Here is a 14605-nt window from a genome sequence, read left to right as displayed (position 1 = left end):
GTTATATCGGTGCTAATTACCCCACCCTCTATAAGATATAAGTTATCCCGGTGTTAATTTTAATACCGAGATAACTTATACCTGGTTTGCTAACCAAACAGAATAATAAGATAGTATTAAATTTTTATACCACCCATATACCTTCTTATATCCCGTACCAAACGACCCCAACTGTAAAGCAAAAAAGCAGAGGTGGATATATCACAGAAATAAAAATGGGACCTCTTTAATATCTCTTGATGTTTCTACTGTTTAAAGTAAGTTCTCAGTCTAATAATTTCGATTTCACTCCCTTTCTATTAAAGGGTTAGGTAAGATATATTTGGCATAGATGGGAAAGTTATAATTACTTCCGTTTCAAAATAATTTACCTTCTAATATTAATTTTGAAGTTACTTATATATGTACACACACTTTCAGTTGAAGTTTAAAATACATATATTTAAATTAAAAATAAAATAATAAGCACTTATTTGACTCCAAAAGCTATTAGATGGTGTTTGGCTAAGGTTATAAGCTGATCAAATTGGTTTATAAGTATTTTTTGGTTTATCTACACGTTTGATAAAATTAAAAGTGCTTATAAGCCAAAAATAAGCCAAAAGTCATAAGTTGGTCTCCCCCAACTTATCAAATTTCAGCTTATAAGCACTTTAGATTTGACCAAAATATTTACTATTCAATCCATAAAATATTTCTTTTTAAAACAAAACTCTTCGTATACCCAATTCTTCAGTTGCTTATTATTAATTTCAGCACTTTTATTCAAATACATAATCGCTTATTTTTTAAATCAGCTTTAGCATTTAAAAGTATTTTTCAGCACCTAATACTTATCAGCTACTCTAAATTAACTAAGCCAAACGGGATCTTAAATTGACGTACAATTACTGAAAATATATCAAAATAGAAAGATAAGCCTAGAAAAATGGTCACTGTTATAACTACCAATGGAAAATAGAGAAAATCAGGAAGATAGAATCGTACCATTTCACATGGGCAGATTAAGACGAATATTTCTATTTTCTAACAGTACTATTTAACCTCTTTGCGTCTTGGCACAAATGCAATTGAAGGGTATTATTTTTTTTTAGCCCGCACCGGAAATCATTTGTATTTAATAGTCAAAAAATATATATAAAATTTTGTATAATTTTTGTATATAATATATAAAATGTATATATAAAAAAATATAAAAAAGTTTATACATTTTTTTGACTATTATTTTTACAGCGGCTATGCAATGTCATTTTTTCTACAATGCACCCTTGTAGTTCGGCTCTTGTCACGCATAGCGGAAACTTAATGTACCGCCCTTTGGTATTTAACCTTTATGAGGTGTACAAATATAGCCCAAAAGATAAAAGATATGGAACATTCTCAACACAAAAAATCTCTTTCCACACTAAATATCAACTTGTTCATATCATAGGTCAAGGACGGAACGAAGAACCAACATTTTTATTCCTACTAAAGATTGTAATAGATTCGTGCTTTCTTTTTTCCGAGGAAAAATTTAGAAATGGAGGATTGTTTTGAGCACAAAACAGTGGTAGTGAATGGCATAAATATGCATGTTGTAGAAGCAGGTCAAGGTCCAGTAATTCTCTTCATCCATGGCTTCCCTGAATTATGGTATTCATGGAGGCACCAAATTTCTTTCGCGTCTAAACATGGTTATCGCGCTGTCGCTCCTGACCTACGTGGCTTTGGAGATACCACTGGTACGAAATATCTTAATTTTACTCTTCATACCGGTAAAGTTGTTGTCACGTGACCAGTAGGTTACGGGTTCGAATCGTGAAAACAGTCTCTTGCAGAAGTGTAGGGTAAGACTGCGTATAGTAGACCCTTATGGTCCGGCATCTTAATTTTACTCTTCATATACTTTGGGTTATGCATATCCTTGTTTTATATGGAATTGTAGTGTATCTTGAGCCTAATTAATGGAGTTCCGACATGGACCTTAATTGAAGTATAACGAAGAGTAATTCTAAACCATATCAAAAGTAGATAGGGGACCTTCCGTTGTATGAAATATCTTAATTTTATTCTTCATTATACTTTGGAGTCATTCATATCCTTGTCGTCCTATGGAATTGTATTGTATCTTGAGCCTAATTAATGGAGTTCCGACATGGACCTTATTGAAGTATAACGAAGGCTAATTCTAAACCATATCAAAAGTAGATAGGGGACCTTCCGTTGTATGAAATATCTTAATTTTATTCTTCATTATACTTTGGAGTCATTCATATCTTTGTCGTCATATGGAATTGTATTGTATCTTGAGCCTAATTAATGGAGTTCCGACATGGACCTTAATTGAAGTATAACGAAGAGTAATTCTAAACCATATCAAAAGTAGATAGGGGACCTTCCGTTGTATGAAATATCTTAATTTTATTCTTCATTATACTTTGGAGTCATTCATATCCTTGTCGTCCTATGGAATTGTATTGTATCTTGAGCCTAATTAATGGAGTTCCGACATGGACCTTAATTGAAGTATAACAAAGGCTAATTCTAAACCATATCAAAAGTAGATAGGGGACCTTCCGTTGTATGAAATATCTTAATTTTATTCTTCATTATACTTTGGAGTCATTCATATCTTTGTCGTCATATGGAATTGTATTGTATCTTGAGCCTAATTAATGGAGTTCCGACATGGACCTTAATTGAAGTATAACGAAGGCTAATTCTAAACCATATCAAAAGTAGATAGGGGACTTTCCGTTGTATGAAATATCTTAATTTTATTCTTCATTATACTTTGGAGTCATTCATATCTTTGTCGTCATATGGAATTGTATTGTGTCTTTGAGCCTAATTAATGGAGTTCCGACATGGACCCTAATTGAAGTATAAGGAAGTGTAATTCTAAACCATACCAAAAGTAGATAGGGAACCTTCCGTTGTATGAAATATCTTAATTTTATTCTTCGTTATACTTTGGGATTATTCATATCATTGCAGTTATATCGAATTATATTTGTCCTTGGAGCCTAATGGAGCTCTAACCGAAGTATAATTAAGGATAATTATATACTATATCAGAAGTAGATAGAAGACAATTTTTTCCGAAGTATTTTGACACATGAGATCCACCCATCATACTGAATAGAGGCATATGCAGTGTAAAAGTTATGGGTTCAACTGAACTCATAGCTTTTGTTCATACCCTATGCTTTTGCACAAAAAAATATTAAATATGTACAATTAATAAATTTTAAACCCACTAAATTAGATGAGATGCGGTAAATTTAGCAATCTGAACCCATAAAATTTAAATTCTGAATTTGCCTATGATGTTAAAGTTGTGTTTATTAAGACCAAGGACAAAGGCAACACAGGATTTGCTATTAGCAATGGAATGAATGATCCAAAGTATAACAGAGGATAAAATATTAGTATGAGTATTTCTATTTACCCATTTCCTTAAATATTACTAGTAAATTTTCAATTCTTAATTTTGAAAGAGCTTAAAATATTGAATTTATATAATTTAAATTCTGAATCTGTCTCTAACAGAAGTATCGAAAGATGACCCGAGCAAGTTCACCAGCTTACAAGTTGTGGGTGATTTAGTGGAACTTTTGAATACCATTGCACCTAAGGAAGAGAAAGTGTTTGTTGTAGGACATGATTGGGGTGCAATTATTGCTTGGGCTCTATGTTTGTTTAGGCCAGACAAAGTCAAGGCTTTGGTTAATTTAAGTGTGGCATTTTCTCTTAGAAATCCTAAGAGAAAGCCACTTGAAACACTGTGTGCTGTTTATGGAGAAGACTATTATATTGTTAGATTTCAGGTTCTCTTAAACCACTTCTCTCTTTTGATGTTTCATCATTTTATGTTTTGTTGACATGTATATAGAGACAGATTCAAGATTTAAATAAATCAGTACGTACTTCCTTGCAGGGGTGCAGCCAGCTACCTTTCGGCTACGAGTTCGGCTGAACTCAGTAGCTTTGGTCCAAACCCTATATTTGTCTAAAAAAAATTCATTGAATATGTATAAATTATTAATTTGGAACCCAATAACTTAAAAGAACTAGAATACTGAACCCAAAAGTTTTCAAATCCTGCCGAACGTCTGCTTCCTGGGCATACTACATCTATCTAAAGATGATAATTTGATAGGTTCAATCTTTATATTCTCATCCCTAAACCCGCTGTATTTTGTTTTGTTTTGAAATTTTATTGATTTTTATATATATTTCTATGCTTCGTGTAAAGAATATTGGGTTCAGTTGAACCCAACATCCGCCTATGATATTCGTCGAGACGCACAAATGACAAGTACTATATTTTGTTTCATCTAAGATCATAGAAACCTTTGAAAGTAGGGGTAAAGTCTGCGTACATACTACCTTTTTCAGACCTCACTTGTGGGATTACACTGGGTATGCTGTTGTTGTTGAGATCATAGAAACCCATAATGCATTTTCTCTGCGCGAACTCAAATTAGTCGACCGTTGAGCTACATGTGTAGCTCAACGCAAAGAAAAAAAAAAGGAAAAAAATCCCTTTGCTTCCCTCCTCTGTTTTGATATTCTATTTAATTTTTTCTTTGGCACATTAAAGTACATTAACAGTGTAAAAATTCTTTGTATTTCAGTTTATATAACTTAAATCTAATGTCTAAATATTCATTAATGTTTATTTTATTTAGGAGCCTGGAGAAATAGAAGCAGAGTTTGCAAAAATAGGCACAAAAAAAGTATTGGAAAAGTTCTTGAGTTATCGTAACCCTGGACCTTTATACTTGCCTAAAGGAAAGCCATTTGATGACAATCCAGTTATTTTGCCCTCTTGGCTACCAGAAAAAGATGTTGATTATATTGCTAGCAAATATGAAAAATCTGGCTTCACTGGAGGAGTGAATTATTACAGAGCAATTGACCTGTAAGTTATTCCACCTTCTTATCTTTACATAAATAGCCGGTCGAATTGTTTACTTCTTTCGAGTCGGTAGACATAGATTATACACAGTTATATACTTATTATAGAAGGGGAGCCTTAGCGTAACCGGTAAAGTTGATGTCATGTGACCAGAAGGTTACGAATTTGAGCCGTGAAAACAGCCTCTTGCAGAAATACAGGGTAAAGCTGCGTACAATAAACCCTTGTGGTTTGGCCCTTCCCCGGACTCCGCGCATAGCGGGAGTTTAGTACACCGGGCAGGCCGTTACATACTTATTATACATGAATTATACAAACGTTTTCTAGCCGGTATACATAGGTTATACGCAGTTATACACTTATTATAGAAGGGGAACCTTGGCGTAATTGATAAAGTTTCTGCCATGGTTCGAGCCGTGGAAACAATCTCTTGCAGAAATACAGTGTAAGCAATGGCGGATGCACGTGGTGGCACGTGATGAACCTGCTTCATCAAAAAATAATATTGTTTATATGTATAAATTATAATTAAAGCTGCGTAAGTTTTGTATAAATAATTTATTTGAACCCACTTGACAACTACTATTTTACGACTAAAGTTATGTACTTCTAAAATTGAACCCGCTTGCATAAAATCTTGGGTCCGCCACTGAGGGTAAGACTGCGTACAATAGACCCTTGTGGTCCGACTCTTCCCTGAATCCCGCGCATAGCGGGAGCTTAGTGCACCGGATACACTTATTATACATGAATTATACATATTTTATATATCCGTCAATTATATTTAATTTAATTGGTTGGATGGGCGGCTATTTAGGTTAATTCTTCTTCTTTATTTATATAAAATAACCATTTTCAGGTTTCAGCCATGTATAATTAATTCATATCTTGGCTAAATAGTATCTTTTAGACATTCCATATTACTGAGGTCTGAGAGTGCATTTTTAAATATAATAAGTACATTCATATTTCTAACCCACGGGGCTAGAAATAGATAGACTGGAGTTAGATTCAAGAACTTCTCTCGCATTTTTTTAAATTCTCGGAGCTATTTAATAGTCGGAAAAAGTTTTTTTTTTTTTTTTTTTTTTTTAATAAAAAAAGTTGATTTGGTTTTGAAATGCAGAAATTGGGAATTGACAGCAGCATGGACTGGTGGTAAAGTGAAAGTACCAGTAAAATTTATTGTGGGAGATTTGGACTTAACTTACAATGCCCCAGGAGTCAAAGACTATGTACACAAAGGTAGGATGAAGAAAGATGTACCTTTGCTAGAAGAAGTGGTTATATTGGAAAATGTTGGCCATTTTCTGCAACAAGAAAAGCCTGATGTAATTAACAAACATATTCATGAGTTTTTCCATGGCTTTTCTTCATCTACTTAATTAAGTTTAGCCATTTTAAGTTTGATTTTGGGGATATAATAACTTATGGTCACAGATGCTTCGTTTGTTTCTTTATTTTATTTATGCTCTACTGTTACCAGATCGCAGTGACGTATGTAACATTTTATGTAAGTGGTGTCGGTCTATCATAACTCGACTTGTAAGTGTGTAACACGTGTCTAGACTATGTTGGTTTTAAAGCCTTCTTTCTTGTTTCAATTTCTTTGGATTATTTTCAAGTATTCTATATATACATGTTATTTTTCAAGAACACACACATTTACACACATGAGACTCAGATGGTTCGGGCACATTCAGAGGAGGAGCACTGATGCACCGGTGATGAGGTGTGAGCGACTGGCTGTAGTGGGCACGCGGAGAGGTAGAGGGCGACCTAAGAAGTATTTGGGAGAGGTGATCAGACAGGACATAACGCGACTTAGGATTACTGAGGACATGACCCTTGACAGAGAATTATGGAGGTCGAGCATTAAGGTTGTAGGTTAGGGGAAACTTGTGAATATTTCTACAGCACAATAAAGTGAGACTAGCCAGTTAGGAGTTAGACTAAGAATGTCATTGGTCGTCTATTGATGCAGGGCTTTACCTGCTAGTTTTACTATACCAGTCATCTATTTCGTATTTCGTATTCTGTATTTCATATCTCTTATATTGTTATTTTATTATGCATTTTTATGGTACTAATATATCGGCCCCTGTTGTTTTTTTGAGCCGAGAGTCTCCTGGAAACAGCCTCTCTACCCTTCGGGGTAGGGGTAAGGTCTGCGTACATATTACCCTCCCCAGACCCCACTTGTGGGATTATACTGGGTCGTTGTTGTTGTTGTTGTACACAAATTTACACACATACATAATGTTTCCCTTACTGTTCTTTTTAGTGACTCAGTTCTTTCATTTTAAACACGTAAAAAATAGGCTTTGCTACAAATTAGTTGATGAAATTTTGAATGAAATGACTATTAATGTTAACAAGCTGGGGACATGCACTGTGAGTAGAACTCGTAATTAATCTGAAATAGCTGCTCACTCAACCGCTTAAACTAAAAATTATCATTGGAGGTATAATATATATAATTCATGTATAATATGTATATAATCGTGTATTATTTGTGCATAATTTATGTATACCGGCTATGAAAACAAAATAGTAAACCCGACTAGCTATTTGTGTAAAAATCCCAATTCTTTTTCCAAGACACAAATATTGTTGGGAAAAATACACAGGTGAGCACTTTTCAAAAAATATTTAAGAAAATAATACTACTCTTTATTTATTTCATAAATGGCAAATTCTTTTACACTAATGGCAGATAGAGCTTATGCACATAATTAATGAGCAGCAAAATGCACCAATTATGGGATATTTGTTCAATTGGCAGCCCAGTAACGAATAGCTTTACGCAAGACCAGAATAAGCGGCAAGGGCGAGATAGCCATTCTTATGGATGTTATTTAGAAATTAGCCAGTATATATTTTATCCTGAAATTTTAAACTAAAAATCTTAACTTCAGAAAAATATAAGATTTTTGTATCCTGAAATTTTGAACTGAAAAACTGAAACTCATGATTCACTGACTAATTCCTAAATAGAAACCTTTAGAGTGACTACTTGATGTCATTTTTTCTACCAGAAAATGACTAGTAGTTTCATAAAAATAATACTGTATAGCCGTTCTTAAAATAATAGCCAAAACAATATATTTTTTTGTTTACTTTGTGTGTGTGTGTGTATATATATATTTATATATATACGAAAAATTGTATATATATATATATATATATATATATATATATATATATATATATATATAAATTTTGTGACAAATAAATGTAAATAGTTTCGTCCGCGGGTTAAAAGTGATTTTTTGCTCAATAGTTTCACTATACACACACATGCTAGAGTATTATCTCTCTCTATATTTATTATCTATGCTCGAGTTGAATTGATCAGAAGCGGATCCAAGATTTTAATATCATGGGTGCACCATTAACTTTAACTAAGTTGATACTTGTCATTAGGGGTGTACAAAGGAAACTGACAAACCGCACCAACCCGATAATCCGAGTCAAACCGAGAAAAAAACCCGACTATGGTTTGGTTTGGTGTGGAAAAAAAAAACCTGACCATAATTGGTTTGGTTTGGTTTTAACTAAAGAAAGTCAAAACGAAACCAAACCAACCCGACATTACATATATAAAATTTTTAGATATATTTAATAATATAGATATACTTATTGTGATGTAATTTATAAATATTTCTTAAAAATTTTCATAATTTTATCTTTTAATTTAAATATAGAATGTTAATGACAAAGTAATGCCGTAAAACTGTAAACTTTTGCATGTTTTAATTCAAAAAGAAACACAAAGATATCAAAAAGCCTTAAAAGCATGTGGCTAATTCTTTGTATGTGAGTTGCTCACCAAAAAAAAGTATTTTACTTATTTAAAAATGTTAGGTGTTGTCCTGATTTTCTTACAAAATTTGGTTTTCCTATTTGTTGGAGGAAAGGACAACATGTTTATCTTAATTGGGTTTTCCTTGTAGAAGGAAATTACAAATCTTCCATATTTGGCTAGTTCCTTTTCTTGTAGAAAAAAGGTTTGGAGTTCTATAAATTGAGGATCCTTCCTTCGCATTCAGCAATATCCACAATGTAGCCATAGGGGGCTTGAGAGTCGTGTTTAGGGGGAGAACTTTACTTTTGACAAGTGTTAGTGAGTCACTTGTATTTTCCTTTTCGTGAGGTTGTTCTCTCGATATTTTGTACTCTCTTTTTTATATAGTGGATTGTTCATCTCCGTTGTGGACGTAGGTCAGTTGACCGAACCACGTTAAATGTTTGTGTCTCTTTTAGTAGATTTCTCTTTTGTTATCTGATTTATCGTCGTTCAAGGTTTGTTTCGCTATCTTCCGCATAACACCTGATTTTTCCGGTCCTAACAAAAAATTGAAAACAAAACTTCAAAAATTTGATTGGAATAAAAAGATATGAAAGCAAGTTTTATCATGTACTGTGTAACTAATCTTTTAGTCACATAAATTATTTATTGTAAAACAAAGTTAGAGGAGTTCAAGATAAAAACAAATTTCAACAAAAAATAATCAATAGCTAATATCAGAATTCTTAATCAATTATTTATCATGAAGAGAATTTATCAAATTGGATGAAGTCAAAGAGAAAAGAGAAATGAAAAGAAAGGGTAAGACCATGGATTCACACGGCACTATACAACAAAATTTTCAGAAAATTAAATTGAAATTCTAGCTTATAGCTCCAAACAGGATGGGCACCATAATTTGTGAGGTGAATCCGCCTCTGATTAATTGATGGTGGTTATAACTTCATTACTATCCTTACATTTCTTCTCTTTTTAAAATGGAGTAGAAAACTTCAGTTGACACAACTTCTGATAATGCATTAATTATTTTAACACAACTCGCTCTAATATATTATTCTAAGGATTTGCGGAGCTTTCTCTTTCTTTTATTCAACAATATATATTTGATTGTTGAAACTGTTCAAGGATGACAAGTTATATGTTATATTTACTTTATTAATTTATATATATATATATATATATATATATATATATATATATATATATATTATATTATACTGTTTTATTAGAAACAAAATCACTTGACTTAAGCGAAGTTATAACGGCCAATAGATCGTTAATCTACTTTAGGGTTATCAATATGTAATTTCAACTAAATCGGTATTCATTTTTCAATCCATTATAAAATAATATTTCTTTTGTATAATCATATGGTATCGATATACACAATATTCCGGATGGTTAGAAACTTGAATATCATGTTTAACAAAAATTGGTTGCGTGAACAAATAAATTCTCAGAGAGTGAAGTAATGGGACTTACAATTCCTTATGTTATTGTTCACAAGAGTCCCTTACTCAGATGGTCACTAAACTATGTGAAATTATGAAGTAAAGTTATTTTTCTTTTATTTGTAACAAGATAGTCACTCAACTATTCGTATTGCACTTTGATGATCACTCAATCAAATATATTAATTTTTCCAGCGAAAAATGCTGACTTCGTAGTCCCCATAGACGTTTGGACCATATAGAATAATTAACATTCGAACAAAGTATGTAAACTCACCCATACACCCGATTCGAATTGTTTATAAAGATAAAAATCCACCAAAAAGTCTTACAATGCTCATTCTTATAAATAGGTCGGATCGAGACGGATTGGGTGTATGGGTGGATTTTATATTATATTTTGGCGCTCATTATTTTATGTAGTACAAAAGTATATGCGGACTACCAAATCAACATTTTCTACCGAAAAAATCAATAAATCTGGCTGAGTAATCATTAGAGTGCATTAGAAATAGTTGAGTGACTTTCTTGTTAGAAATAAAAGAAAAGTGACTTCACTCAATAATTACACGTAGTTAGTGACTGTCTGAGTAATGGAGTTACATTTTTCTTTCATTTCAAGTACCCAGTGATATTATTAGATCTCTATATATTACTAAGTGGCATGCCGAAAGTGAACGATGACACCTATTCTCTTTTTTTTTTTACATTTCACTTATCTTTTCATTTTTTTTCCTGATTAAAGAATTAGTCACGTTCTATCTTACATATTGAATTTTAAATATTGCTATTCTAACATGAATAAGAGAAATAAATAATAATAAAATATTAAATAAAGACTAATTGAGTGAAAGGGGGTTACACTAAATTGGAATACTAAAAGGTACATTAAGGAGCAATTTTTCTAAAATATAACAACAAATTTGCATAAATGAGGCTATTATATGGATAATAAAAGAGTGAAATATTTATGGCAGAATGACCTAAATACCTATACTTGTGCCACTTCGTCATGTCGGTCCCTAAACTTAACAATTGTCCAATTGAACACTTATACTTATTCAAATCGTGTATAATAAACACTTATGACAGGAGGCTGTCAGTGCGTGTAATACAATCTCTTACAAGTTGAACGCCGCATCAAGAAAATTAAATGTCACGACCCTAACCCCAATCCCGGTCGTGATGGCGCCTTTCGTGAAGACAAGGCCAGCTGGTTTAACCAGTTCATCCTTTAAAGCAGTTAATCAACACAAAAAATAGTCTAAACATGATTTAATAATACTGAATAGCAGAAATAATAATAACAATGCGGAAAAATCCAACCCGACACAGCCCTAACCGGGGTGTCACAAGTCACGAGCGTCTACTAAGGTCTAAATACAACTGAAGGTCTGGAGTGTACAAAACACAGACTAATGAAGTAAAAAGGGAGAAAAGCAGTGCCGCGAACGCCGTCGGCTACCTTGCTAAGCTCCGATGACTGCCTCCGATCAGCCAAAACCCGCTACCGGGTGTAGAAATACCTGAATCTGCACACAAGGTGCAGGGAGTAAAGTGAGTACTCCAACTCAGTGAGTAACAAATGTAAATAACGACTGAAGGTAAGAAATCACGTAAGGCACAAAGTATTCTATAATGAAGCAGCAAAACCATTTAAAGTCAGTAAATCAGTGAACGATAGATAAAATCCTTTAACTCAAATGAAATTTTCATGAAAAGCCTTTTTAAATGTTTAAACCGGAAATTTGATAGTCAATTATGAAAAGTAAACACATAAAGGCTCGCCCCTCGGGTACAGTATCAATAATCCGCCCCTCGGGCAACATCTCAAAACAGTACCAACCCCTCGGGCTATCACATAGAACAATACCAACCCCTCGGGCTCAATCTCATATCACAATAGGTACTCGCGCTCACTAGGGGTGTAAAGACTCCGGAAGGGGCCCTTACGGCCCAAGCGCAATAACAAGCCATCTCGTGGCATCAAATCTAGGCCCTCGGCCTCATATCAATCAAGTCACCTCGTGGAGTATATATGTATCTCAGGCCCTCGGCCTCATATTAGTATCAGTGTATCCTCACAACTAGGCCCTCAGCCTTACTCAGTCCGAAAATCATCACAAGCCCCTCGGGCAATAGTAAAACAGTATTCCTCAGCCCAAAACATCATTTAAAATATCATTTAATTCTCAAAACTGAGTAAAAATGGATGAGTAGTAAAACAGTGAAAAATAACATGACTGAGTTCAACTAATAAGTTAAAACAATGAGGAAATAGTAATAAAAATCCTCGAAGGGTTCAAGTAGTTGGCACGAAGCACAAATATGGAAATCAACCCAAATCATGATGATAGCAATAAGGTTTCAGTCAAATACGCGGTAAAATCATCAATCGGGACGGACCAAGTCACAATTTCCAATAGTGCACGACCCCACGCTAGTCATCGAGCATGTGCCTCACCTCAATATAGCACTACGATGTGCAATCCGGAGTTTCAAACACTCAGAGCATCATTTACAATCATTACTCTCCTCGAACTGGTTAAATGTCTAGTTCGCGACGTCTTTGCCCCTCGAATCGGCCTCCGCGCGCATCGAGTCTATCCAAAATTAGAATGAGTACGTCAACATATGCTAAGGGAACAAAGCCCAAGTGAAAACAATCAACAAAGGGCACAAATCTCAAAATTACCAAAATCCGAGCGCCGGGCCCACTTCTCGAAAATCAGAAATTTTCACATCAATAGATTTCTTATCTCCCCACGAGTTCATACATATCAAAAGTTCTCAAATCCGACCCCAAATGGTCCTTCAAATCCACAATTAAAGGCCTAAGTTCTCAAGCCCTAGTTTCCCTAATTTTAACCTTTTAATTCCTTTAAGTACAACCTTAATCCATGAAATTCTACCATAGAAATGTGTTTTAGGTCCAAAATCCTTACCTTAACGAAGTTCCCTTGAAATCTCTCTTCCAAAAGCTCTTAAGTCGAAGTAAAAAATGGTGGAATAACTCAAACTTACGAAATGAAATAACTTATATGTTCTGCCCAGGCCTTTCCGCATCTGCGACACTTTAACCGCATCTGCGGTACCGCATCTGCGGTCTACCCTTCGCTTCTGCGGAAATCACTTAAGGGACTAGATTCTGCATCTGCGTTGCCTCCGCATCTACGACTCCGCAGATGCGGCTATCCTGACCACTTTTTCGGTCTCTGACAAATTCCTCCTCGTTCGCTTATGCGGCCATTCCCACGCATATGCGGCGGCGCACCTGCAGTCCCCAAACCGCAGGTGCGAAAATACCAGAAGCAACAATATCAGCTGCTGCAACACAGTTCCAATTTCTCTGTTAACCACCCGAAATCATCCCGAGGCCCTCGGGACCTCAACCAAAAGCACCAACATATCCTAAAACCTTATTCAAACTTGTTCCAATCATCAGAACACCTCAAACAACATCAAATCACCCAAAACACATCGGATTCAAGCCTAAGTTTCTAAAATCTTCCGAAATATGTTTTTGATAAAAAACCCAACCAAACCACGTCCGAATGACTTGAAATTTTGCATACACATCCCAAATGACATAATGAAGCTACTGCAACTCTCGAAATTCCATTCCAACCCCTATATCAAAATCTCGCCTATCAACCGAAAATCGCCAAAATATCAACTTCACCAATTCAAGCCTAAATCTACTACGAACCTCCAAAATTCATTCCGATCACGCTCCTAAGCCACAAATCACCTAACGGATCTAACCAAATCATAAAATCCCAATCCGAGATCATATACAAATAAGTCAAATCTTGGTCAAACCTTTCCAATTTTTAAGCTTTAAATTGAGAACTATTCTTCCATATTCATTCCGATTACCCTGAAAACCAAAACCAACGATTTACATAAGTCATAATACATCACACGGGGCAAGGCATGCCTGAGAAGTGGCAATCAAAGTGCAAAAGCTCAAAACGACCGGTCGGGTCGTTACATCCTCCCCCACTTAAACACACGTTCGTCCTCGAACGTGGCCAGAGTTATTCCAAAAACCAACCAATTGTTGAATAACCTTACCATGCATATACCCGGGGTGATCCCAGGTCACCCTATCTCATATAAGTCCGATAACACATTGTAATTGAAATTTCACAACCCAATCTAGCCCATAAACCATAGAACCACATTTCCACTTGTAAAATCATCAATACGATCAGAATCTCACATTTATACTATGAATAAGCCCGAACAAGTTGTAGTAACCCATTCCTGCAATCTCAGGGGCAATTACATGATATACCACATACCTTAAACACTTGTAGCGATAACTTCTAATCACAACAACTGCACACAACAACCAAATACCGGTAGAAAATCTCTTACCAACTAAAGTCGCATTTCAACACTTTCATATACTGCCACTGATAAATAAACCAC

The 14605-nt window shown here is 34.5% G+C and overlaps 1 protein-coding gene across 1 annotated transcript; it reads left to right on the top strand.

Moving 5' to 3' along the window:
* The first annotated feature begins 1355 nt into the window (after positions 1-1355).
* On the top strand, positions 1356-6510 carry LOC104236255 (epoxide hydrolase 1-like). The gene is made up of 4 exons (XM_009790145.2): positions 1356-1724; positions 3535-3812; positions 4677-4909; positions 6033-6510. The coding sequence occupies exons 1-4, from the start codon at positions 1523-1525 to the stop codon at positions 6289-6291; spliced, it is 972 nt and encodes a 323-aa protein (XP_009788447.1). The 5' UTR covers positions 1356-1522; the 3' UTR covers positions 6292-6510.
* Positions 6511-14605: the final 8095 nt, after the last annotated feature.

The sequence above is a fragment of the Nicotiana sylvestris genome, chromosome 10 (genome assembly GCF_000393655.2).
Source record: "Nicotiana sylvestris chromosome 10, ASM39365v2, whole genome shotgun sequence".
Taxonomy (NCBI): domain Eukaryota; kingdom Viridiplantae; phylum Streptophyta; class Magnoliopsida; order Solanales; family Solanaceae; genus Nicotiana; species Nicotiana sylvestris.
Note: the sequence above shows the minus strand (reverse complement) of the source record. Positions and strands in the feature narration are given on the sequence as shown.